General features: G+C 41.9%; 1 protein-coding gene across 2 annotated transcripts in view; it reads right to left on the bottom strand.

The window, feature by feature from the left end:
- CLTC (clathrin heavy chain) overlaps positions 1-23,183 on the bottom strand; it is a 35,363-nt gene that overhangs the window by 1,885 nt on the left and 10,295 nt on the right. Inside the window, exons 3-32 of one of the 2 annotated variants that reach the window (XM_061368307.1) lie at positions 22,273-22,541; positions 21,777-21,938; positions 20,886-20,999; positions 20,324-20,497; positions 19,338-19,535; positions 18,477-18,677; positions 17,736-17,888; positions 17,312-17,434; positions 16,888-17,025; positions 16,604-16,768; positions 16,337-16,517; positions 15,239-15,402; positions 13,415-13,540; positions 12,714-12,856; positions 12,075-12,309; positions 11,588-11,710; positions 11,346-11,491; positions 10,996-11,179; positions 10,462-10,654; positions 9,851-10,008; positions 9,489-9,653; positions 9,288-9,395; positions 9,006-9,173; positions 8,691-8,840; positions 8,308-8,439; positions 8,029-8,139; positions 5,377-5,547; positions 4,888-5,109; positions 3,808-3,828; positions 829-904 (exon numbers count right to left, since the gene is read on the bottom strand). In XM_061368307.1, coding sequence (XP_061224291.1) covers positions 829-904; positions 3,808-3,828; positions 4,888-5,109; positions 5,377-5,547; positions 8,029-8,139; positions 8,308-8,439; positions 8,691-8,840; positions 9,006-9,173; positions 9,288-9,395; positions 9,489-9,653; positions 9,851-10,008; positions 10,462-10,654; positions 10,996-11,179; positions 11,346-11,491; positions 11,588-11,710; positions 12,075-12,309; positions 12,714-12,856; positions 13,415-13,540; positions 15,239-15,402; positions 16,337-16,517; positions 16,604-16,768; positions 16,888-17,025; positions 17,312-17,434; positions 17,736-17,888; positions 18,477-18,677; positions 19,338-19,535; positions 20,324-20,497; positions 20,886-20,999; positions 21,777-21,938; positions 22,273-22,541 — 4,674 coding nt within the window. The remainder of the gene's footprint in view (positions 1-828; positions 905-3,807; positions 3,829-4,887; positions 5,110-5,376; positions 5,548-8,028; positions 8,140-8,307; positions 8,440-8,690; positions 8,841-9,005; positions 9,174-9,287; positions 9,396-9,488; positions 9,654-9,850; positions 10,009-10,461; positions 10,655-10,995; positions 11,180-11,345; positions 11,492-11,587; positions 11,711-12,074; positions 12,310-12,713; positions 12,857-13,414; positions 13,541-15,238; positions 15,403-16,336; positions 16,518-16,603; positions 16,769-16,887; positions 17,026-17,311; positions 17,435-17,735; positions 17,889-18,476; positions 18,678-19,337; positions 19,536-20,323; positions 20,498-20,885; positions 21,000-21,776; positions 21,939-22,272; positions 22,542-23,183) is intronic. The other variant, XM_061368318.1, reaches the window with a different exon arrangement.

Below are 23,183 nucleotides of genomic sequence, written 5' to 3'. Positions count from 1 at the left end.
TTTGATAAGCAGCTGATAGTCAGACACTTACAATTCAGTAAGACGGCCCAATAGCTTGCAGTTATTATAGGGTGGCCAGGACACAGCTCCAGCCTGGTTCAGCCTTGCAGTACCCAGCAGCCAAACATTTTAAGAACATTAAGAGTGCACAGACAACTGCTGCAAGATTTTTGCTTTGACAGACACTGTTGATTGGATTACTTATAGAATCATAGAATAGTCAGGGGTGGAAAGGACCTTAAGATCATCCAGTTCCAATCCCGCTGCCATGGGTAGGGACATCTCACACTAAACCATGTCACCCAAGGCTCTTGTCACATTAGGACTCAGAACTAGGTTTTGTAACATCACACCCTGTGGCTTTATGGCTAATATTCCACACTTGCACGTTTCATGGTGTGGAGACTAGATCTGTCAGCGATACAGCAAAGGCTCCTTTATTACTGGGATAGAATTCATATTCTTACCAGAATTAGTGGGCTAACCTCAATACAAAAGGCAATACCCAAGACAGACAAAGCAAGTTGAGCAGCATTCAAATAATGCGCTTGCTAGAAGTCTGGAATTACACAGCTTTCGCATTCCTTTCCTTTAGGAAGCATTTCTTTAATAAGGTGGGACAATCTTAAATCCTGCAGCTCATACACTGCTGCTAAAATTGGATTAGAGTGGTACTTCATCCAGTATTTTGGAACACGTTTCTTTAAGACTTTATTTCACACGAAGAACATTCCCATTTCCAAGGATACCCTTGGAAAAGCTGTAAGTAGAAAAGTGGCGTTTTTAAAGCAGAGCACGCTACTGACAACTCATGAACTAAAGCATTACCATAAACAATAGGTTGTGTTTCTGTAGCTTGCTCCTCTTCCTTTCTCAAGGACTCTGAGGCATCCAGTTTATCCACCTGGAATGGAAACCAACAATTAAAAAAACTCTTCTAAGAAGAGGTACTTATTCATGGCAGAGAAGTGGAAAAGCCTTAGTGGTATGTTAACACCCATCAAGAAAAGGAGACCATTTATAAGTTAAGATCAATTCAAGTAGCAATGTTGGTACTGGTGCAGTCAAGATTGTCTGTTTCCTGAACCCCTAATTGAGGGATTTGTGGAACTTTGAAAGCTCACTCCAGGTTGAAGCTTAAATGAAAGGACTTGAGCTACTGCGACATCAGTAAGCTCATCAGTCAGTGTGGCTCCAACTACTTCAAAACAACAGCCTTTGGACACAGATTTTAGCACAATGTCAGTTGGAGACCTTTGGTGTTGGAACAATTGCTAAGATAATGCCCAGACCTGGAGGAGTTTCCCTGAATATAACACTGAGGCAAAGGAATCCGAAGTTGGTATTTGTGTACAGCAGACTGCAATAGCATCCGACATGTCACTTGAGCCTCAAGATTTCAGTTTCCAAACTCATTCACTCATGCAATTTCAGTTCAAATGCAGAGAATGCATGTGTATAAGACTTGCTTTTTTCCACTCTAAAACTGTGTGGCAGTCAGCCTAAACCCACAAATACTCAACTTGTTTGAGCTTAATTCACAGTGACAAGACTCGCCAGCTTCCCTCTGCTGCACAGCAAGTGCCATTGTGCTGTTAAGCCCACCCCTAAAGAAAGGCATGAGAAGAAACTTATGACATATTGCTTGCTACTAAAACAAATCCAAGATAACTCAGCGTTACGACAGTGTAAGGCAGGCCCTGAAACTGAAACCACAAACAAAAATAATCAAGAACTGGTATTTGACGTGAGAGATAAGATTTAGAATTAAGTCAGAGACAATCATGCCAATTACTTTTTAAGACAGTAAGACTTGCAAACCAGATTAATCTCTCACTTAATTTCCTTAACAAAGGAGTTTGAAGACAGGTTTCCTGCACTTACACAGGGTCAGCATTACTTGTTCAGCTACGCTAGCATTCATGAGTTGAACAGTTTTTAGCTTAACTGCTACATTAGCAGATACTTGCAGGCAGCTGTAATGGCTTTCTTCAGGTTATTTGTGAGTTACAACACGTGTTCCAAAAACCTGTTAATCTGTAACCTCAATTAGAGGCATACATCCAGGAAGTGGCATAAGTCCTGAGCTTCACAAGTTCATTCATTGACTGGGCTTTCACAAGCCTTTTTGTTGCCTCACACCAGTATCTGGCTTGCTGCTCTCAAAGTGCACAGGAGTGTTTACCAGTGCTTCAAGACTCATTTCCAGGCACCATGCTGAGAACTGCGCTGTGTTTAAGTCAAATAGCAACACACTGAACACAGAAGCACAAGTTTAGAGATGCAAATCCAAGGAAAATGTGCAGAGTTTGCCACTAAGCAGAGGCATTTGGCTTACACACACTCGGAAAGTCTCCAGCCCAGGACATTAAATGCAGTTTTGATGCCTCCCCTCAGAGCTAAACAAATACTGACAACAATAAGCGCAAGTTTGAAACCAGCTTGCAGGATGGTTTTTACACCACTTGCTTGAGCATCACCAGGTTCAGTACCCTACACACTTGTAGCAAGAGTGTTTTAAAGGCTTTTCCACAGGGACTGCAATAAGCTGCAGAGGAAAAGTAACATGCATTCAATGTTATTGTGTTATGTGTGCATGAAAAAGAGGCAAAAGTACTGAAGCAAGAGTGAGGTCTGAAGATGACTGCCATACAGGCTCCCCCCAAAAAACCACACGCAGCCCACAGCAATGCCTTGTAGCTTAAGGAATAGTGGGATGTAATTGCAATGACTGCTACACATGCGTAGTCTATGCAAACACTGCAGTTCAATTACCTTTTTTCACACACACGCTTTTTTACTGCCTCACTTACTAGCTGCTGAAGGACCTTACACTACGCATTTTAGTCAGGTTAGCCTTGAGTTCCAGTGGTGTAATTACAGACATCTTGTCACCAAAAAGGAGTCTGCATTTAGTCCATCTTCAAGCTATTGGTCAGTTTGCTCGTCCTTTACTCCACCACATTAATGGAAAACTCAACACTAGGGCTGACCTCTGGTCTAAGGAGAATCAGACTGGTATTTGTACAGAAACAGATGGACAGAAACCTACAAGATTTGTCCTTTGAAAGGGCAAAATTGCACAGTGGAAGGCAAGCCTCAAGAGCAATAAGCTTTTTGTTTGGTTTGGTTTTGTGTTTTTTTAATGAGGTAGCAAGAGAAGTTTAGTGAAGCTGAAGGGCTTGGAAAGCAGTCTTCTTTGCACAACTACAAGAAATTTACTACAGGGAACAGAACCATAGACTTTGTCTAACAGCTGAAGTTTTAAGTTGCTACGTGAACTAGAGCACCATGTGGATTAGACTAGCACCAGAAGAACTGGACACCTGAGTGAGGAAGAGTGAAGAAGTCTCTTCTGAAGCAGCTAGTATCTATGCTGCCTACTGTCAGCACACATTAGTAATAATCAGAGATCAGAAACTGGATCACAGTCCTTAAACTAGCAAATGCCATATTGATTTATGGTTCAGAGACAGTGGTGCAAGACTTAATGATTTCTTCCAGTCAGATTGATTGTCCAATAACAGCACTTATGTATCCCTTTGATACCAAGTTGACTGTGATCCAATCGATCACCTGTACACCCTTCCTGATGCTCTATTAGCTCATCAGTAGCAAGTGAATCTACTTTTGTCCTACAGCACTAGCTACTTTTAGAGTTAAACAATTGGCATATGCTTTAGTGATATTGTTTGGGGAAAAAGCAGTAGCAGCAGTGTAGTAAACATAGGAAAGAAAAAAACTCATGCAGAATCCTTAGACTTAGTCCTCCAGACTTAAAGATGGAAAACAAGAATCAACTTTCACCTTTTCCTTTATTGCATCAACCTGCAAAGGAATTCAGAAGGTGCAGCTTAGAAAAATCAAATTCCATATTTAGCATATAAAAGGTAGAAACAACAGCGTCAGGGAAGAAATTATTAAGGTACAGGTGAGTAAAACCAAAGATACACCAGAAGTATCTGCTTTAGAAAGGCAGCTCTGCTTGTTGCTAGATCTTACTGATTGATTTCATTAGCTATACTACAGTTATATACTAATCCTTTAAAGATTAGTATTTCATGACCTGCTAATAATCCTACCCCAAGACTACTACTCTCAAGGGAAGCCTAGTATTAGCTTGGTACGTCAGGCATATCTGACAAGCAATGTTACTGCTTAGATAGCTCCCCACCTCTCCCAAAATACAACATTTAAGGATAGCAGATTAGCTGTAGGATTACAGAGTAGTCCTGCCTTCAGCAGTAACAGCCAGGTAAATCTTCTAGACAGGCACTCTAGTCTCCACTGACTCAAGCCTGAGTTAAGCTTTTACTTATCACAGAAGGAGTCCTAATCATTAAGGAATGTATTCCAAAAGCTTCAGCTGGGCAAATATTGCTAGCAACACTTGGTATCTGGTTCAGTCTGTCAGAGCATTACCAAGTACTTTCCCCACCCTAAGCTGCTTTAAGCAGAAGCCAAGTTGTAATTAGTGCCACTAAGCATCAGAGCCACATTTTAGAATTAAATGCACAGCAGACCAAGTTAACTCAAGATTTAGCTATAAAGCTTTTTTTAGTATACAGTCTAGAATTTAGTTAGAGCTAAGATTCCTGACTGACATAGAATATGAAAAGCCTAAATCCTGGAGCTACTTTAAGACACTGCCCATGGTCAGGCAAATACTACTGATGTAAGTTCTGTAATTGGTAGATAGGGTGGAGTCTGCAAGTGTTTCAGTCTCCTAGAGGGCGAAGTCTCTCCCCAGATGGACTGAAAAATAAGGGTGGACATGGACAGACATTTGACAAAGCCCAAATCAATGTTAGTAGCAAGCAGACAGTCTCAAGGCATAGGCCACAGTGACTAACAAGCTTTCAGCATTGGAGAAGCACATACTCTTACCTTGGTCAAGTATTCCTTCATGACCTGAATGAAGTATGGCATGGCAAAGTCCATGATGTTGTGTCTCCACGCTGTTTCCAAGACAACATCTGGCCTTAGGAGATCATAGCAAGTGAAGAGACAAGCACCAAAGCATTCTCTCTTGTTCTCCTGCAAGAACCACTGCAACAGCTCTTCTGCCAATTCAGTATCTTTGGATTCTGAAGCATACTGCATTGCATCCTACAACATGAGAGAGCCTGTTTAGCCTCAAGTACCACAGTATCAATACTGATGTGCTATTTAACTAACCTGCAATCTATCACTGACATTAGCAGAGAGGAGAGAGACTACCACTTGTTTCCAAGAAACCTGCCCACCTACCGCAGTTCTGAAGATTTGCCAGATAGAAGCCACCTAGTGGCATCCAAGAAGATGCAGCTTTACTAAAAAATCACAGGCCTCCGAACAAGCCAAGCATGCTAAACCAGACCTCTGTGGTGGCCTCACCTTATACAGTCTGTCTTTCTTACAGAGCTCTACACTCTGTTTCCAGCGATTGTTTCCTTTGAAGAGATAAGCAGCAATCCTTCGGAACTCTATTAGCTCATGTTTCTCCAAACGTTGAGCAAGAGAAATGTTGTCAAAGTTGTCATAAGCATCTATAGAAGTCCTAAGAGCCTAAGCAGAGAAAGAAGTTATTCACACCTCAAATGCACAACTGCATCCACAAAAACAGAATCACAGAATCACAGAATCCCAAGGGTTGGAAGGGACCTCAAGAGATCATCTGCTCCAACCCCTCTGCAAGAGCAGGGTAACCTAGAGTACATCACACAGGAACTTGTCCAGGCAGGCCTTGAATATCTCCAATGTGAGAGACTCCACAACCCCCCTGGGCAACCTGTTCCAGTGCTCTGTCACTCTCCCAGTAAAGAAGTTCTTCCTGATGTTAACGTGGAACCTTCTATGCTCCAGTTTACACCTCCTGCCCCTTGTCCTATCACTGGATATCACTGAAAAAAGCCTAGCTCCATCATCATGACACCCACCCGTTACATATTTGTAAACACTGATGAGGTCACCCCTCAGTCTCCTCTTCTCCAAGCTGAAGAGACCCAGCTCCTTCAGTCTCTCCTCATACGGGAGGTGTTCCACTCCCTTAATCATCTTTGTGGCTCTGCGCTGGACTCTTTCAAGCAGTTCCCTGTCCTTCCTGAACTGAGGGGCCCAGAACTGGATGCAATATTCCAGATGCGGCCTAACCAAGGCAGAATAGAGGGGGAGGAGAACCTCTCTTGACCTACTAACCACACCCTTTCTAATGCACCATAGGATGCCATTTGCCTTCTTGGCCACACGGGCACAGTGTCGGCTCATGTTCATCCTCCTATCCACCAGGACCCCCAGGTCCCTTTCCCCTTCGCTACATTCCAGCAGGTCAGTCCCCAGCCTGTACTGGTACATGGGGTTGTTCTTCCCCAGATGCAAGACTCTACACTTGCCCTTGCTGAATTTCATCAAATTTCTGCCCGCCCAACTCTCCAGCCTGTCCAGGTCTCGCTGAATGGCAGCACAGCCTTCTGGTGTGTCAGCCACTCCTCCCAGTTTAGTGTCATCAGTGAACTTGCTGAGAGCACACTCGATTCCCTCATCCAGGTCGTTGATGAAAATATTAAACAGCACTGGTCCCAGCACCGACCCCTGAGGCACTCCACTAGTCACAGACCTCCAGCTAGATTGTGCACCATTGACCACAACTCTCTGCCTTCTTCCTTCCAACCAGTTCTTGATCCACCTCACTACCTGATCGGCAAGCCCACACTTCCTTAGCTTATCTATGAGAATGCTGTGGGAGACAGTATCAAATGCCTTACTGAAATCAAGAAAAACCACATCTACTGCTCTACCATCATCCCTCCACCTAGTCACTTCCTCATAGAAGGCTATAAGGTTGGTCAAACATGACTTCCCCCTCATAAAACCATGCTGGCTGTCCTTAATAACCCCCTCATCCTCGATATGCCTAGAAATGGAGTCAAGAAGAAGTTGTTCCATCACCTTTCCAGGGACGGAGGTAAGGCTGACTGGTCTATAATTACCTGGGTCCTCCTTCTTGCCCTTCTTATAGACTGGTGTGACATTTGCCATCCTCCAATCCTCAGGCACCTCTCCCGTTTCCCATGACTTACCAAAGATGATGGAGAGTGGCCTAGCAATGACCTCCGCCAGCTCCCTCAGCACCCATGGGTGCATTCCATCCGGACCCATCGATTTATAGATGTCCAGATTGCATAGCTGATCCCTAACCCAATCCTCATCTACCAAAGCAAACTCCTCCTTTGCCCTGACTCCTTCTGGGGCAATAGGAATCTGGGGCCCCCGGGGAGAGTCTGCAGGAGTAAAGACAGAGGCAAAGAAGGCATTCAGCACCTTTGCCTTCTTTATATCCTCTGTCTCCAGGGCACCCACCTCGTTCAGCAGTGGGCCTATATTGCCTCTTGTATTAGTTTTATTTGCTATGTATTTGAAGAAACCCTTTCTATTGTCCTTAACCCGACTAGTCCATACAACTTAATTCTGTATTCCTGATTCTAGGAGGATAAAGTATTCTAGCCAGACCTGAAGAGATTTCTGAGAAGCCAGTGTTTGGTACACGTTGTTTAGGATGTTCCAGTTCGTGTTTTCCAGTACTGACTGCTGAGGTTAAGAGCCTCTGAATACCAGCCAGCTGTTCACCAAAACCAGTAGAACAACTAGACATCGTAACTGTTTCCCTTTCTGTGAGTTTTCCTTAGCATCCACTTTTTGCTTTAAATAAGAACTCATCTTATCACACTCAGAGCAGGCAGCCTATCTCCAGAGCCCAAAAAGCTCTCAGAAAGCTCCTAACAGTTCTCCACTTAATCCTTGGCTAGTCACCTCTAGTTCAGTTTGAAGTGTCAAAGAACATTTACTTAAGGAATTCAAGTTCAGTAAGCAGGTAAAACCTACTGAAAATGAGGGAGAAACCTGTGCTTCCAGACGTTACAGACAGACCATTAGGTTAATACTGTCATAGAAACCAGCCTGAGTAGAACTTTGCAGTTCAGGAATAACTGCTTCTGTTATATGCAGAATATACAGCATGCAAGATGGCACCTGTTCCAAGATGAGACTTACCTGGTAGTCTTCTTCAATAATGAAAAGGTTGTTCAGGGACTCATTCACCGATTTGTTGTTGTGATTTTGAACAGAGCGCAGGTAAGGTTTAACCAGTGGTAGCTGTTTAACCTTCAAGGAATTGGGTAGATAAATTTAAGTCAAGATTAACTTTTTGTAGAGGTCTCCCAGCATCTTCCCTGACAGACAGTGACATAGCCAAGTATTTTAAAGTGCCACTAAAGCTAAATACTTTTCCAAGTGTAACTTTGTCTTTGATTTGAACAGTAGGAAAATTACCTTTGTGAAGAAGGTGACAGCACGAGTGTGGTCAAGTCGAGGAGACAACACCATCAGCAGATCATTGAGTAACAGAGGTTTAAATTCCAAATAGAACTGAACTGCCTTGTAATACAGTTCCACATTGGCCACCTAGAGATGAGTAAGGATGCACATTCAGAGCAGAAGCATAATTGTAGAGAATGTTACATATTCCAGCACAACTCAGCCACCCATCCCAAGACTCATTCTTGTCTCTAGAAATCTCTTTAGTTACTGTAGTTTACTTGCTTTGAAATCGTGCGGTACTATCAAGAACTTCGAAATTCAAAGAGGCTACTAGTGAAGGATAAAGAACTGAAGTACACAGAGTGAAAGGAGGTACAGTTCTTGCTGAATAATACCTTTGTGATGATATCTTTGAACTGGCCTTCTTTCCAAGCATCTGTTGGGTGATTCATCATTGTGATTATGGCATTATCATATTCTTCATACTTATCATACAAGAACACCAGTTCAGCCCAGAGGTGGGCTTGTTCTGCAGCTCTCAGAACCTAAGCAAAAGGCAGATCAGAAATTCCAGTTAACACGTATTGCCATTAGTGTCCATCAGTGCTCAGGCTTTAGCACTATTATTAACCCCAAGAGCAGATACTGCAAAAGCTAAGGTACAGGCAATCCCAACAGATGTGTTTTAATTTAAGGCCTCAGACTTTCACCTTGGGGATGTTGACTCTAGACCAGAACAGCTCCAAGTGCTCCCTCATCTTCTGTGGCTTGAACTTGGAGTAGAGAATTGCTAGCTCTGTAAACATCCCCATGTGTGCCCGCTCAAGTCCAAGTGCTGCTTCCAACATAGTTATCAGCTCTTCAAAGTAGCCACGATCCTAAGACAGAGACGTCTCATGTTAGGAACCAACCCTGCTACATTTCCAGTTTTCAACAGAGTTACCATGAAAGAATTTAGACTATGACCATAAAACAGGAGTTGGCCTAGTTACCTGGTAATAGTTAATGAGCTCTTCCAACTCATCTGCATGCACTACAATATGAAGTCCACACAACTGGGCCAGGCGGAACTCCTTTCCGTCAACACAAGCAAAGCAGACCTGGAATTGACAATTACATGATTGCTTATCATTAAAGCTTCTGAAGAGGCTACATCTCTGAAGTCCCTTAAGTTATTTAATCAGTAAGTGTACCTCTTTCCATGTGCGAGTGCTGTTTGCTTTCCGAGCACCATCCACAGCTGCCTGGTATTCACCTAAGTGAACCAAAGTTGAGGCTAAACGGCCAAAGTTGGACACATTGTTATACAACAGCTTAGCTGCTTCATACATCTTTTCATCGTAACAGCGATCGCCAACCTACAGGAGAACATAACCAGGTTATTCTTGCAGCTTTTCAGTCAAATACTTACATAAAACATGCAGTGTTCAAGCCATTACCAAAATGGAAATGTCTTCAAAACCCAAGAGAGAGAGAAGTCCCAACACCCCTGTGGTTAGCAAGGCCTAAGGAGCCTGCTGCTGCGATTCAGTAAAACAAACTCAGTCTCACTCACTTGCTGGATATGTGCATTGTTGGGTCCATTGATAAACTCCTCTAGCTCTGCTAGACGGTTTGTTTTAGCAAGAGCAAAGATTAATTCTGTTTCCACGTATGACTCCCGGGCCTTCTTGCGTGCCATCTGGAGATACTTCACCAGTTCCTCCCAGTTTCCTATGAAACAGAGTTCAGAACACTTACCTTCCTGCCACTGAGAACACATGTACTGAAGCTATACTACCAGTTCTACCTAGTCTATGTATTTCTACAGCTATTCCCCAACAATCAAGACTAGCCTTCATACTGCACACACTACATTAGATTAATGAAGTCACCTTACAACAGGCCTAACTAAAATCCTGGTATTTAACTTCATGCAAAGACCTGCTTAGTAGCATCTGCTCTGCCAGAAGTCTCCAGCTAGCTAAAGAAGGTAGTTATAAGCCCACCGATTATCTGCAGATGGAATATGCTATCTTTCCCTCTTCTCACTTAGGACAGTTTTTGAAGAACCAGATTCCTCTACTTGCATCAAGACACAGGTTTAATAGAACTGCAGTTTGAGCAGGCCATGCAAAAGAGCTGAGCAACACCAAAAGCAAGGCTTTAAATAAAATATAACCATACCGCTGGCATTGGCAGCTTGAACAACTTCCATGTACGAGGAAGGATCATCTGCTTTAATATATGAATCAATTGCTTCCTTTACCATCCCCTTCTGAAGCTGTGCTTTAGCCAGCTGACTCCATACAGCAGGCTCATTGCAGCGTTCAGCAAATTCATAAGCACGATCCAGGTTGCCAATATGCTCTATTAATACCTAAAGAAAGGGTTACCATTGTCAGCCACTATCTACAAAGGTCAGTTTTTACAAGACACTGAGCCGTGGTTTATGTTAGTTCTTCAATGGATCCACAGCTGCTTTTAAAACAAGAGCTACTCTATACCACTCACGCAGCACGAGTGACAGTAGGCTTAAAGCGTCACTTACTAGAGGGTTTAATACAAAACATTTGTTCTGCTTCAGAAGAGAAAACACTGAACAGCTTCAGTTACTTTGCTAACTGGTGTTAAGCACTGAAGTCACAGGTTAACAGCAAAGTCCTTGTGTGAGGATGTACATGTCACAAGGAGATACTACAGACTGATGTTTTTCGATACCTGTACAGCTGATGTGTTGACATCAAACTTCCTGAAGATAGCAAATGCCTCCTCGAAAAGCTCATTGCTAATAGCTATATTGGCTATGTCTGGAGCATCATAGTTATCCAGGCGATTGATGTATTCCATAACACGGGTGCGATCAGCCTTAATAGCTGTAAGAATGAGAAGGTTCTGCAGATTCCTAAACAGAGAAAGAAAAATATTAGTACATGTCAAGTAATGAACAGAAATTCACCCTTCCCTCTGGAGAAGGTATTAGTTTCTTTTCTGTTCCACATTACAGCAATTTAACACCTGTACCAAGTACAATTTCAACTTTCCCAAGACTTAATTTTGACTTTACACACCTGTGCTCACTGAACACAGAGTTATCAAGAACTATTTTCTCCAGCAATTCAATAAGCTCATTTGGAAGATCTGCAGTCATGAAGGCCTTCACAGTAACAGAGACTTCCTCAGGGTCTTGTGTCTCTGACAGTGCAGTCTGTACAACCTGTAGGCAGAGTCAAGGCATTGACACATCAGCTAAGTGACATGCTAGCAAGTCAGGTTGGGGCAGCAAAGGATCTTATTGGTTTGTCAGTTATACCTGGTCAATCAGTGGTCTTCTGTAAGGGTTGCTTTCCAGCAGGACACTGGCCCACAGTTCAGGGTCCTTACGACGAACTAAGTAGCGGGAAAGACTTTTGAAGAGGGAGTTCTCATTGCACACCTAGCAAATGGCAAAGTTTATTCAGAGTGCAGTCACAGCTATTGAGCCTACAGTTGATGAGCTAACTGTATTGCAACATTGAACAAGCCTGCCTGAGATGCATGCTAGAAATCTCAGGCTTTGACACTTTGATTAGCCTCCCATCCTAGGATGTCCAGGGGAGTCTCCCAATTCTTACTAAGTTGCAGAGGAAGATTAAATAGCTACCTATTCTATGAGAAATTACTAGCTCCTAGCTTAAAACTTTTTAGGAAATAAATGCTTTTGACAGTCTGAGCAATCCACATCCAATTCAGAGCAATCCACATGCCACAATACTCAGATTAGAACTTAACGCATAAGACAGCTGCCTTGGCATACATACATTGATAAGTTCCAAATCGCATTGTCCACGCTCATAAGCCACACAGGCCAGGTGAGGGTCCCTCTTTTCACAGTACTTGCCAACAACACGACTATCATAATAAGGATTCTCACGCAGGAATCTTTCCGGGTTGTTGTTGCTATCAATGTATATTTTGGCCAATGCATTGTGAGTCGCAGGCTCCTCACAACCCTCATGGATTCTTGCTTCCAGCCAGGGCAGAAGCAGTTTCAGCCTAGACGGAAGGAAGCAGGTTTCATATTAGAGAGACTGAGTGAATAAGCAAGTATCCACTTACACAGTATCTTCACTATAGAAGTCAGCTTCAGTATAGGACAGAGTCAGTAACTGAGAGTTATGGTACTCCACTTTGACTTGAATTCCGTTTCATCATTACGTGGTGTAACTCTGACACTGTGAAGAACATCACATGCCAAAAACTATCAGCTGGAAGCTACTTAAGGGAGATCCACACATCAGGCAAGAAGTAAAGCAGACTTTTGCTACTTGCCCAGCCAACATCAGTTTCTTGTTCTGTCAGTATCAGCTGTACCTGTGTAATGAGGGCATGCATGGACAGATGAGCAGTACTACTGTTACCAGTTTGGCAGCGTTAAGAGACTTGCAAAAGTTTAATACCTGTTTCTCTTCTCAACCTCTGCAACAAGCTCATCAGTTGAAAATTGACCTCTCACTACAAGGATAAGGTTCTTTATCACATCTTCAGAGCAATCCACATCAAGCAGTCCCCCAATAACAACAGGCAGACGACTTGGATTCACCTAAACAGGATTATTTAAAGTCAGTGTATCGTCATGCAGCATAGGCAGTCAATACTTATCCCTAGAAGTAGACATGAAGGCTCCCTGTTAAGATTCTCATCCTCCTGCTTTTACTCCCAGCTTCCTGAGGTTTCAGACTAGCTTGAAAGTCAATTCTTCAGTGAACAGGGGTTCACACCACAGTTCAGTGGCTCACTAATGCTCAGTCCCCACAGGAGAACTCCTGAGCAAGCCAATTTGTCCCTGCAGGAAGTATAAAGAACTTTCCCACTCCTAAAATACTGGAAGTTAAAGTGGCCCTAAGAACCCCAAAGTTATTCTACCAAGTTTCCTTCATCAACAGGTACATTAGCTGGGGTTACTGCTCTGCTTGGCTGAGGAATAAGAGGAGACCTGACTCATGGAAGGGCTACCTTTCCAGAGGCCACCAACAGCTACTTGAATGACAGTCTCAAGTATGAGTTTGCAGAACTCTTAGAAGTGTAATACCTATAGTTCCATATAAATCTAGAAAGACTGATCAGTTTTATTCATTAAAGCTAACGAATGGTAACTTACCTTCTGTACATATATCTCAATATATTTTTGGAGATTATTTCTATACAAATACAGCACCAGGTCGTGCACAAAGTCAAAGCGATCACATACAATGATGAGTGGCAACTGGTCAGTGAGTTTAGCTTCCTATAAAGAGAAGAGCTTTAGTAATTTGGTTTTGTTCTTTGGCTTAAGCAGACAAATACAGTCACTTAAACTGTTAAAGCAGCTGAATTTGGAAAGCCAAAATTCAACACTCAACCAAATAATGACAACTTACTGCTCAACTAATTGTTTGCAATAGGTAGCAAGTAGGAGTACTCACACCCACTTCAGGGCCTACAGCAAGAAGCTTTTTGAAGTTTAACCCTGCTCTTTTGCATGGCAGAGTCCACAGAGTTTTACAACACATACAACTATTACAAGCCTAAACTATAGACAGCATTTTTAGTTGCCAGAGATGTTTGGTGTGCAGGATTAGCACTCTGGGATTTCAAGAAAATTTAACCAAAACTAGATTAAGTTGTGGCTCCTAATGTAATAGCTATATGGCACTTGAAGTCAACTCTGTATGTATCTTGTGATACCTTCTAACTATGGATATAGATAATGGTAAGACTCCAGCTAGTAGCAGTAGTACTTAAATTGCTAATCAGATTAGGTATCTAAAAGCATTCCAACTTTCAGCATAAGATTACAATGATTACAGTACAGAAGCTTAGTCTATGTGGCAGACAGTATTCCGGATGCATTATTTCAGATCGCTTATTCGAACATGCACATCCCAGAATATAATCCTACATGTAAATTACACTTAAGGACTTTACACAGGAAGGCCTGTACTGGCAGATTTACCTGGTACATGTCCTGCACATTCCAGACATGGAACAGCACAAAAAACAATAGCTTTCATCAGGAATTTGACAGCTTGATAACATATCTTAGGTGGCTCAATCAATTGACATACCTTACACGTCAGTGACACCAGGCTATTTTTATGGAATTCTCATTTGAAGAGTTTTGCCATCTTCAGATATGATCAGCAAAATCTAACACTATACTATGTAACCAGCAAACATGAAGGCAGGAAATGTTCCCAGATAAAAGTTTTTCCCTCCCACACTGTTTCTCAGTTATTCCTAGCAGTGTTGTATTTGTTAATAAGCTCAGCACTAGGAACAAGCTACAGTCTGAACTTTGAGCACACAATCTTCTTTCCACTCTTCAGAAATGTTTCAACAATGCTCCAAATCCTAGCAAGTTAGTTATGTACTTAACACTGACTGGCACATCCTAGCAGAGCTAAAGCGTGGTTCACTTGGCTGAAATTTCAGCAAGTACATACAGTGAGACAGATCAACCCTGAACTCTGACAGCATTTATGGAATTAATTTACACAATTCACTTGTTGTTTCTGTAGCTGCTCAACTGAAGCTGATTACATTGTAAATAAACATAAAGTTACGAGTTCATTTGGCATTAAGGTTGTTCTCAACCTCCAAGTAACCCATTTCCTATTTTATAGCAGACATCTGTAACAAGTTCTAGACAAGCTGGTGCTGTTATTATAGTTTGGGAGTTCAAGACAGGTTAACCCTATTAAGAGCAGCAAGGACCTGATCTGACATCTCCGTTTTTCAGATATTGTTCCAGGTTCAGGCTTTAATAAAAGGTACTGCCAACATGGTAGATACCTCTGGTTTAAAAGGACAGATGGATCCTTAAGCACAAAGATTAAGACTCATTTGTACTTTGACACAGCTGCCTCATTCCGCTGATGACACACACCATGTTTTCTCAGAACCCCAAACAGGCCAAGGCAGACCAATGCTACCCAAATATTACCTTGAGGAAGTTTTTAACACGTTCGGGATCATAGCAGTTACTTTCCCTGCAGATTCTTTCCACTTCTTTAATTTGTCCTGTCTTGCATGCAGCTTGAATATACTTGAAGTGCACATCTGGATCCTGGCTGAAGTTTACAATAGAGCCCAGGAAATAAAACAAACCTCGGAGGGAAACAGTCACCATGTTATTCTGCTAAAGCATTTGAGTTGGATCACTGCTAGCTTTTAAGCAAGGCTTCCAAATTAAAATACAAGAAAATTTGAATCTGACTACTGCAGAAGTTTCAGAAGAACTTAAAAAGAAAGATTCAAGCATTGTAATTTGTTTAGGAACACCAGACTACCCTAGATGAGTTCAGCTTCTTGTTGCTCCCCACATATTACACAGACTAATGTGTTACATGCAACTTCAATACCGATGTATCATCAATTGTCATAGGTCAGCTTTGCTAAAACATCCAGCACGTGCCTTCCATACACCCATCACAGAGGAGGCAAGGAAAAGTTCAGAAAACCAAAACTAGTTGTGCCCAACAGCTATCATCACACCTTTCACTAAAACACACAGTGCAAAAGCTGCTTGCCACGACCCGCAGCTAGAGTTCACTGAAAGCTGATGCCATATAATACTGGACTACTTTAGATAAGTGACAGCCAAGTCACTTAGTCAAGAAAGATTCACTCAGCCACACATCTGCAGAGATTTAACCACCAACATACTGCCATGCTGACAAGATTACACACAACTAGTCTTGTTGAGAAATACAGAAGCCTGAAACCCAAAGGCTACACAAATTTAAGATGACCATTTTGGACAGAGGACAAAGATCAGCAGCTTCTTCAGTTAACTCTTTAGGTTGTCTACTGCTCCAAGCTTTTGGGTAACATTTCATAAAACCAAAATATGCAACACTGATTATTGGTGCCCCTGTTAATGGGGGAACTTTAAGGTTTAAGTCAGGTTTCAAGACAGTTTCCAGGCCTAGGTATTTAAGTTCAATATTAGTTTTCTGGATTTCAACAGACAATCCTTCATACACATGTCTGATGAGGTGACCACTAGCTCCTTTTGCTAGAGGCAAGGGCACAAACTTACCTTCAAAGCTCTTGAAAGACTCAAACAGCTCAATAAGCGACTGTGTTGAAAGCTGCTCATGGTATTTTGAAGCTACCTGGACACAGATCTGCAGGTTCTGACGAATGTTAGCAGACAACATAGCACGCAGACACTCCAGGGAGTCTTCTACCGATAAGGAACCAAAATAATTCACTAACCACTGCAAAGACACAGAAGCCATTTTAGGCCCAAGTAGAACACTCTACACTGAAGTCAAACACAGACTCAGAATATCTGATCTCATACCTCAGGATTGAGAAGATGAGTGTGAACTACTGCACGCTTGATGTCATACAAGTCTGTGAAGTGTTCAAGTGCTCTCTGTAGCAAGCCAGCTTTCTCACACAGCTGAGCTATGTGAGCCCGGTCATAGTGAGTAAACATTTGGTTTCCCAGTATAGCATCTGCAACCTAGAAGGAATAATGGAAAGTTTTCATTTAGATCCTGAATCCTAACACTTAATATGGACCACAACACAGCATCCGGTCTAGCCACAAGCAAGCCTGATCTAGTAATTCTGAAAACATACCTGAGGTGCATGCATGAGGTTCATCTCAAGTAAACGTGTTTGCAGGGGGCCTTCCGAGGGACGATTATTCTTCAGTGCATCCAGCAAGAAGGCTGTACATTGCTGAATTAAATTATATTCCATGAAGACATCTACAATCTGGAAAAGAATTAAGCTTTATTAGAAGGTGGAAGCATATTTACACAAAGTACAGCTCCCAAAGCCAAAGTCTTTATTCTGGCACTAAAATAAGCTATCATTTAGCATTCTTAAAAACAGGCAAGAAATGGCATTGTCCTGATGAGGGAAATCTAAACTCATAGTTTGGAAAAAAAAAAAAAATTATATATATATATATATTATTTATTTTTCCCCCTCTTTCTCTTGTGGTAAGAAACCACACTCTTGCCAGTTTAAGGTCTTGAACAGCAATAAAATTACTTACTTGTGTTATGTCTGCAAGAGGCTCTTCGTCTTGAACAAGCATTTGTGCAAACTGCTGTCCTTGATCAGGGCTGATTCTCATTACATTCCTCAGCAAAAAAATCCAATCTGGAGTATATCCAACCTGAAGAGATAATGAAAAGTAATAACTCAACAAGAGCACGTACCTTGTTAAATAGAGAGTTCAGTAAAACCTACTGTCAGTAGCTTACACAACCCAGACAGGATTTCCTCATTTGGTACACAGGGAAGTATGAAAGGACACATGCATGAAGTCTAGCAGTAATTATTCATAACAAAACATTAGGCCAAAGTAGGCACTACACAGACTTTCAGATTCCCCCCCAATTCCTTTCACTCACTTCAGAACATACACTGGTTATTCTTAAACACAGGACAGATGTGGCAATTTAATTTCCTCTCACCTTCTTAGCATACAAAACAATCTTCTGGACTTGTCCCGTTTCAGCAAAACACTGGATGACTTTGTTAGGTACATTGGCTCTCAGATAGACACTAAGTGCTAGTGTAGGATCTACAGATTTTACAAGGTCTCCGAGCTCTTCTGAGCACTCCAGCTGTTTAAAGATAGAAATACAGTCAGTCCACCCTGACCATACCATGCAATGCATTAATACCATCTTCCTCATTTGTCTTCCTTTCGAACTTCTCAACAAAACCCCAAAAACCAAACCGTAAGGGTCAGCTTGAGAGCATTATCTGCCTCTTTCTGCAGTGATCTAGTGGACTCCCTTCTTTATGCTGTTCTACAGGAGCCAGTACTACATTTGTAGAGCTAAAAAGAATCAGGTGGTACATTATATCAGCATGTTTCTTCACCTAATTACAGAAATGTAACCACAGCTCAAAGCATATGCAAGACAGTATCCAAAGAAGCCTGAAATTGTTGGGGAAGAACAACAGCAGTTCAAGCAGCTTTCCACACTGCTAACCTGCTGTAATTTTAAGCAGAATGAATGAAGCTCTTGGAATATTTAATTCTCTTGCAGTAACGCGGGTCATAGATACAGGCAGAGTGAACATACTTCGCTCAACTGCTTGATCTCACCGGCACATTAAGGAGTTTTCCTGGGGAGGGGAGGAGGCTGACAAGCCTGTATGCCCCTTCCCTTCCAGAGCTCTAAAGAAATCTACCCCAAATTTACCTTATCTTCCTTTAACCATTTTTCCAAGAGCTGTTTGCGGCCCTGCTGAAGCACTGGTCTGCATAGTTCCAGCGACTCATATTTATTCAGCTGCCCCTGGTCAAGCAGAATGCCAAAGTATTGGAGTAAAGGGGAAGTCTGTCCTGGCTGAGCTGGAACACTCTGGAACCGGCGTATGGTGTCTGGAGTACGCAGGATTCCCTGCCAGAAATAAGAGATGCATTTTAGTTTTCTGCTCAGCTACTGTGGCTTAGCAAGAGTTCCTCCAAAGAGCCGAGGTTACAAATGCTTGTCTCAGTGACACTGTTTGCCAGCCCAGAATAAGTCAGAAGCAGTACAGATGAACCATTGGCTCAGACACTGCCTTCAAGATGATCTAACACAAGATGTGCAACAGCAGCCTATTGGACTTGCTTCAGCAGCACTGCAGATTTAAGTCTGGGAGACATTCCTACAGAAATAAGACACCATGTCCTTGCAAGCAAGTTCCTCTAAAGTGAATTTAGTCTCTTAGTCTATCCTTTTTATCTTGTTTTGGATGCAGCCCCAGCTAGAGACTATCTTCTCAGAGACTTTTTTTAATCACTGGAAATGTTTACAATAAGCCTTATATAGACATTATTTCATTATTTATTCCTTTCCCCCTCTACAGACTTCATACAAGCTTTAAGACCTTCCAGCATACAGTTGGTACTCTCAGCACATAGCATACAGGTTCTTCCCAGGGACTTTAAGTACTGCATTAGGACAGGAGCAGTAATGAGATTCTAGTCTTGCCACTTAGGAAATTCAGCAAGCTTTATTGATGCAAGAAGCTTAAGTCAGTAAAGTTCAGCACTGTTCTGAATATCAGTCTATTACCTTTGGGGCATTAGCTGCCACTTTTGCTGCCTCCGAATAGTTCCCTTGTGCAAACAGTGCATTGAATTTTCTGGCGAAGAGTTCCTCAGCACCAGCCAGGTTGTTGCGGACAGCCATTCGTAAAGCTAGGTCAGGATTCTGCAGCACATTTGTGATATAAGGAATAATATTCTCTTCTTCCACACACACTGAGAGCACCTGAATAAATCATCAAGGAAAATTTCCAGTTAATCCAAACACAAAGAACAAACCAAAAGCTAAGCTAATCTCCAAGATGAAAGGTACGGCATACATGAAAACTTTCCATCCCTTGATAACTGCAGCCTTGCAATTTTATTTAAGAATCAGACCTTTAGTTAGAAAGCGCCTCTAGATCCAAATACTGCATCAAGACAGATGATTAAGTTAAACTGAGGTATTTACAGCAGTCAGAAATACTGGATTATAAGTACTGTCTTTCTGTAACCTGTACTCAACATCTAAGGATAAACTAGGGACAAGTCTTCTACTCTGTACTACCCACACTCAACAAACAACAATCTTTGAAATCAATTCAGTCTAAAGGCATAGCTGTACAATGTTAGTGGATGTACAGTGTTAGTTTAGACGTGTATGCAGATGAAGTAGCAAATTTGGGTCTCAGAACACTGTCAGGCCTCAGATGTTCCGAGCACAGGGTTCAAGCTTAACATATTAAAGACTTCCATTAGCTGTGCTCTGCAAGAGGATACAATTCACCACCAGAAGATGGGTGTATTTTAGCTCCATTCTCTGCCATTACAAAACAGAACCAGAGTTGTAGAAGATATTACAAGTCAGATAAGCCGCACACCTATTCAACTATCCACTACTACTATATTCCTTATGCTATTAGTCTCAGTTGTTAATTTCTGGAATCTTTTATACACTGATATGAACCCTACAGTGTATCATTAAGGGCCAGTGGGATTAGATAAACAAGTGGTTTCCCAGCCAAGCTTCCTTACTTGTCCCTTTCTGTTCACACCAATAATTCCAGCTGTTGCTTCATGTTGTGCTGTAACAAATATGGTCTCTCCACTGATTCTATTCATGTAGATACAGGTGCCAGTTTCCAGGTCATACAAGTGGATATAGCCATATTTTGTTATGAGAAACACCACATCGTGCTTGTCACTGATCTGCAAAACAGGCATAAGCAAATTCAGTACTGCACAAAACCAATAAGTACTTCAAAGAATCAGCAGACAGCTGTGCCATTTCAGGACAACTAGAACTGTGGTTATATTTTTTACTTAATATTAGAGTACTATCACAGTAGAATGATATTTCATAAGCTTGGCATACAGTTAAAAATATATAAATACTTCTTCCATGAATAAGAACACATCGCCTTTGAATGCTGCCTCAGTCGCCACCTTTGCTTAACACCACTGAAGCATTCCACGCGCTGAGTGCCAAGCCTCAGGTCAATATACTGACCACCCAGCTTTCCAGTGCCCTGTTAACAGTGTCACATCTCCCAAGAGAACTAGACTTGTCCTTGTCTCTCGTTTATAGCTGTCATACCTGCATGGCAACAGGAAAGTCATTTTGTGCTTCAGGAGGAAAGAAGACATCCACTGCTTTCTTTGGAAATGGCTGATTCCCAGTAGGTGGTGTGCCAACTTCAATGATATGGAGCTGTGCAATAGATAGGATTAGTCTGTTAGTTCTTGTACTTAATTTATGTAACACTGGATTCAACAATGAGGATACAGCAATTCTTACACTGATGAGCCTTAATCCCAAGCTTATGCAAAAGATAAACTAAGTCAGTCTTCCTAAATATTTTTACTGGCTAGAAGCATGGCACTGTATTCATGTACCATAGATGAAGGAAACAGTTAAGCATGATCTTTAGTTACTCCTAGCTACTCAGAAGTTTAAGGATTCAGTCAGGTCACTTTACACACACTCTTTCAACATGACTAACACTCCACAGTGACAGTTCTGAGGATGTTTCTCTGAATCTAGCTTTGGTTTTCCTGTTTTAGCTGTCACAGAGTAGCTCACTTAATTCCAGTGTTAGTAACAGACCACTAGTTACTTGTCACTAGTGTTTAATTTTTTTCATCCAGTAATTTGGAAATAAGTTAAGCCTGATACTGGGGATCAGCACCAAGAAAGATTACAACAGCTTTTCCTTTAAGCTTAGCCTGTGAAGCCAAGAGTCACATGTTTCAAACAGCTAATTAGGCTGGCCATGACATGCCACTTCATGAGCTCAAAACAGCTGCTGCTACATCAGGTAGTCCCTGCTGTAAAGCTCCATATGCACCAGTTTTCATACATATTACACTGACACAGTCCTTTACTTTTTTCTTAAAGGCAACTTCGTGCATTAAACCACTTTTTTTGTGGGAGCAGACAACCAGGGTTAGTCATTAAAGATTACAACATATTTAGAGCCAGTCTTACCTTACCCCCAGCCTGCCCTCTTACTGCAAAACAGAAAAGAGTAGATTCTTCAGCATTTCCTTCCATCTTGAACTGTGCAAAGCTAGCCGCGTGTCCCTCAATTGGCTGTGACACTTTTCTATCCACAGAATATAGCTGCATTGCTCCCACAACACGATTTTGCTAGACAAGACAGAACAAGAGTCAGGGATAACGCGCACTCGGACAGTCATTTCATTCAAGTTAGCGTTGGTAAGTATGTTGTCATACCCAGCTGAAGTACCATGCCATGCTTCTCTTACAAAGGCATCACTTAAGACTGAATACTGTACTATGCTTATACCATTACTGTAAGATTTTGAGTTATTTATGTTTATTATTTGAAGATTAAGACAAACATTTACATTCCCAACAATGTTTTAAGAAAGAAAAAAGCCCTATCAGTCTTGCTGCTATAGAAGGAGGAAACAAGATAAGCTGTGGGCTTCCACGGTAGGCCTCCCTGGTAGCACAGTACCTGTGCAGATATGCCTGTTAGCAGTAGCCATTTCTGCTTAGCATCAGTACGGTAGTTGATGATCTGGCAGCCAGCAAGACTAGAATGGCGATCAAACATTTTCACAGGCTGGGACTCCCCCTCCATACTCCAATGGTAAACTGCATTATCCGTTACAAGGGCAACAGTATTCAGAGAGATCCACTTCCAGAAGGTGACATCGTCTGTCATCGTATGAGCCTTCATTTTGCTCTTCATTTCAATGTTAAATATTTGAAGTGTTTTCCCAGCTAGAAAACACAACGTTGTTAGCCAGGTTAGTTTCTACTTGTTCCTTCAAGCACTGGTTAAAAGTAGACAAGCTGCACTATGACATTAACCCCCCATGAATTCCTTTAAGAAAGCAGTCAGATACTGGCAGTATCTTCAGTGACCAGCCATTACTTTTAAGCAGACCACACTCCTAGGACTAATTTTATCAATTTGTCACTACTGAGCAACCAAAACAGATGTGGAATACAAGTTGGTAGGAGCCAAGAGCTTTAGCTACACGAACAAGTTCTACAATACTTCATGTACATCAAGACCAAGCTACAACAATGCTGGGTCTCTTGAAAGTTATGAGGGCTATGCCAGTGCCATTAAAAACTATGTCCACATCTGTTTTAAGTATAAGAAACGCACAAAATATAACAGTCAAGTTGGCAGAGGGCTTTCATAACTGATACATTAACCAAAACCCTTGGGTTGCATTAACAGGATACACAGCTACTGGCTACAAACCAGACTAACAAACTGTGCAAGGAAAGGAATCTAGTGACCAACACAAGCTCTAGAAGGTAAGAGGAAAAGTTCTCATAGTTACACAGAATGGTGCATACATACATCCTGAACAGCCACTTGCAGAAATTTCTACCAGTTTTTACAAAAGA

This window comes from Neopsephotus bourkii, unplaced genomic scaffold, assembly GCF_033783945.1.
Source record: "Neopsephotus bourkii isolate Nb327-2 ecotype Australia unplaced genomic scaffold, CSIRO-AGI_Nbou_v1 NB_140, whole genome shotgun sequence".
Lineage (NCBI taxonomy): Eukaryota > Metazoa > Chordata > Aves > Psittaciformes > Psittacidae > Neopsephotus > Neopsephotus bourkii.
Note: the sequence above shows the minus strand (reverse complement) of the source record. Positions and strands in the feature narration are given on the sequence as shown.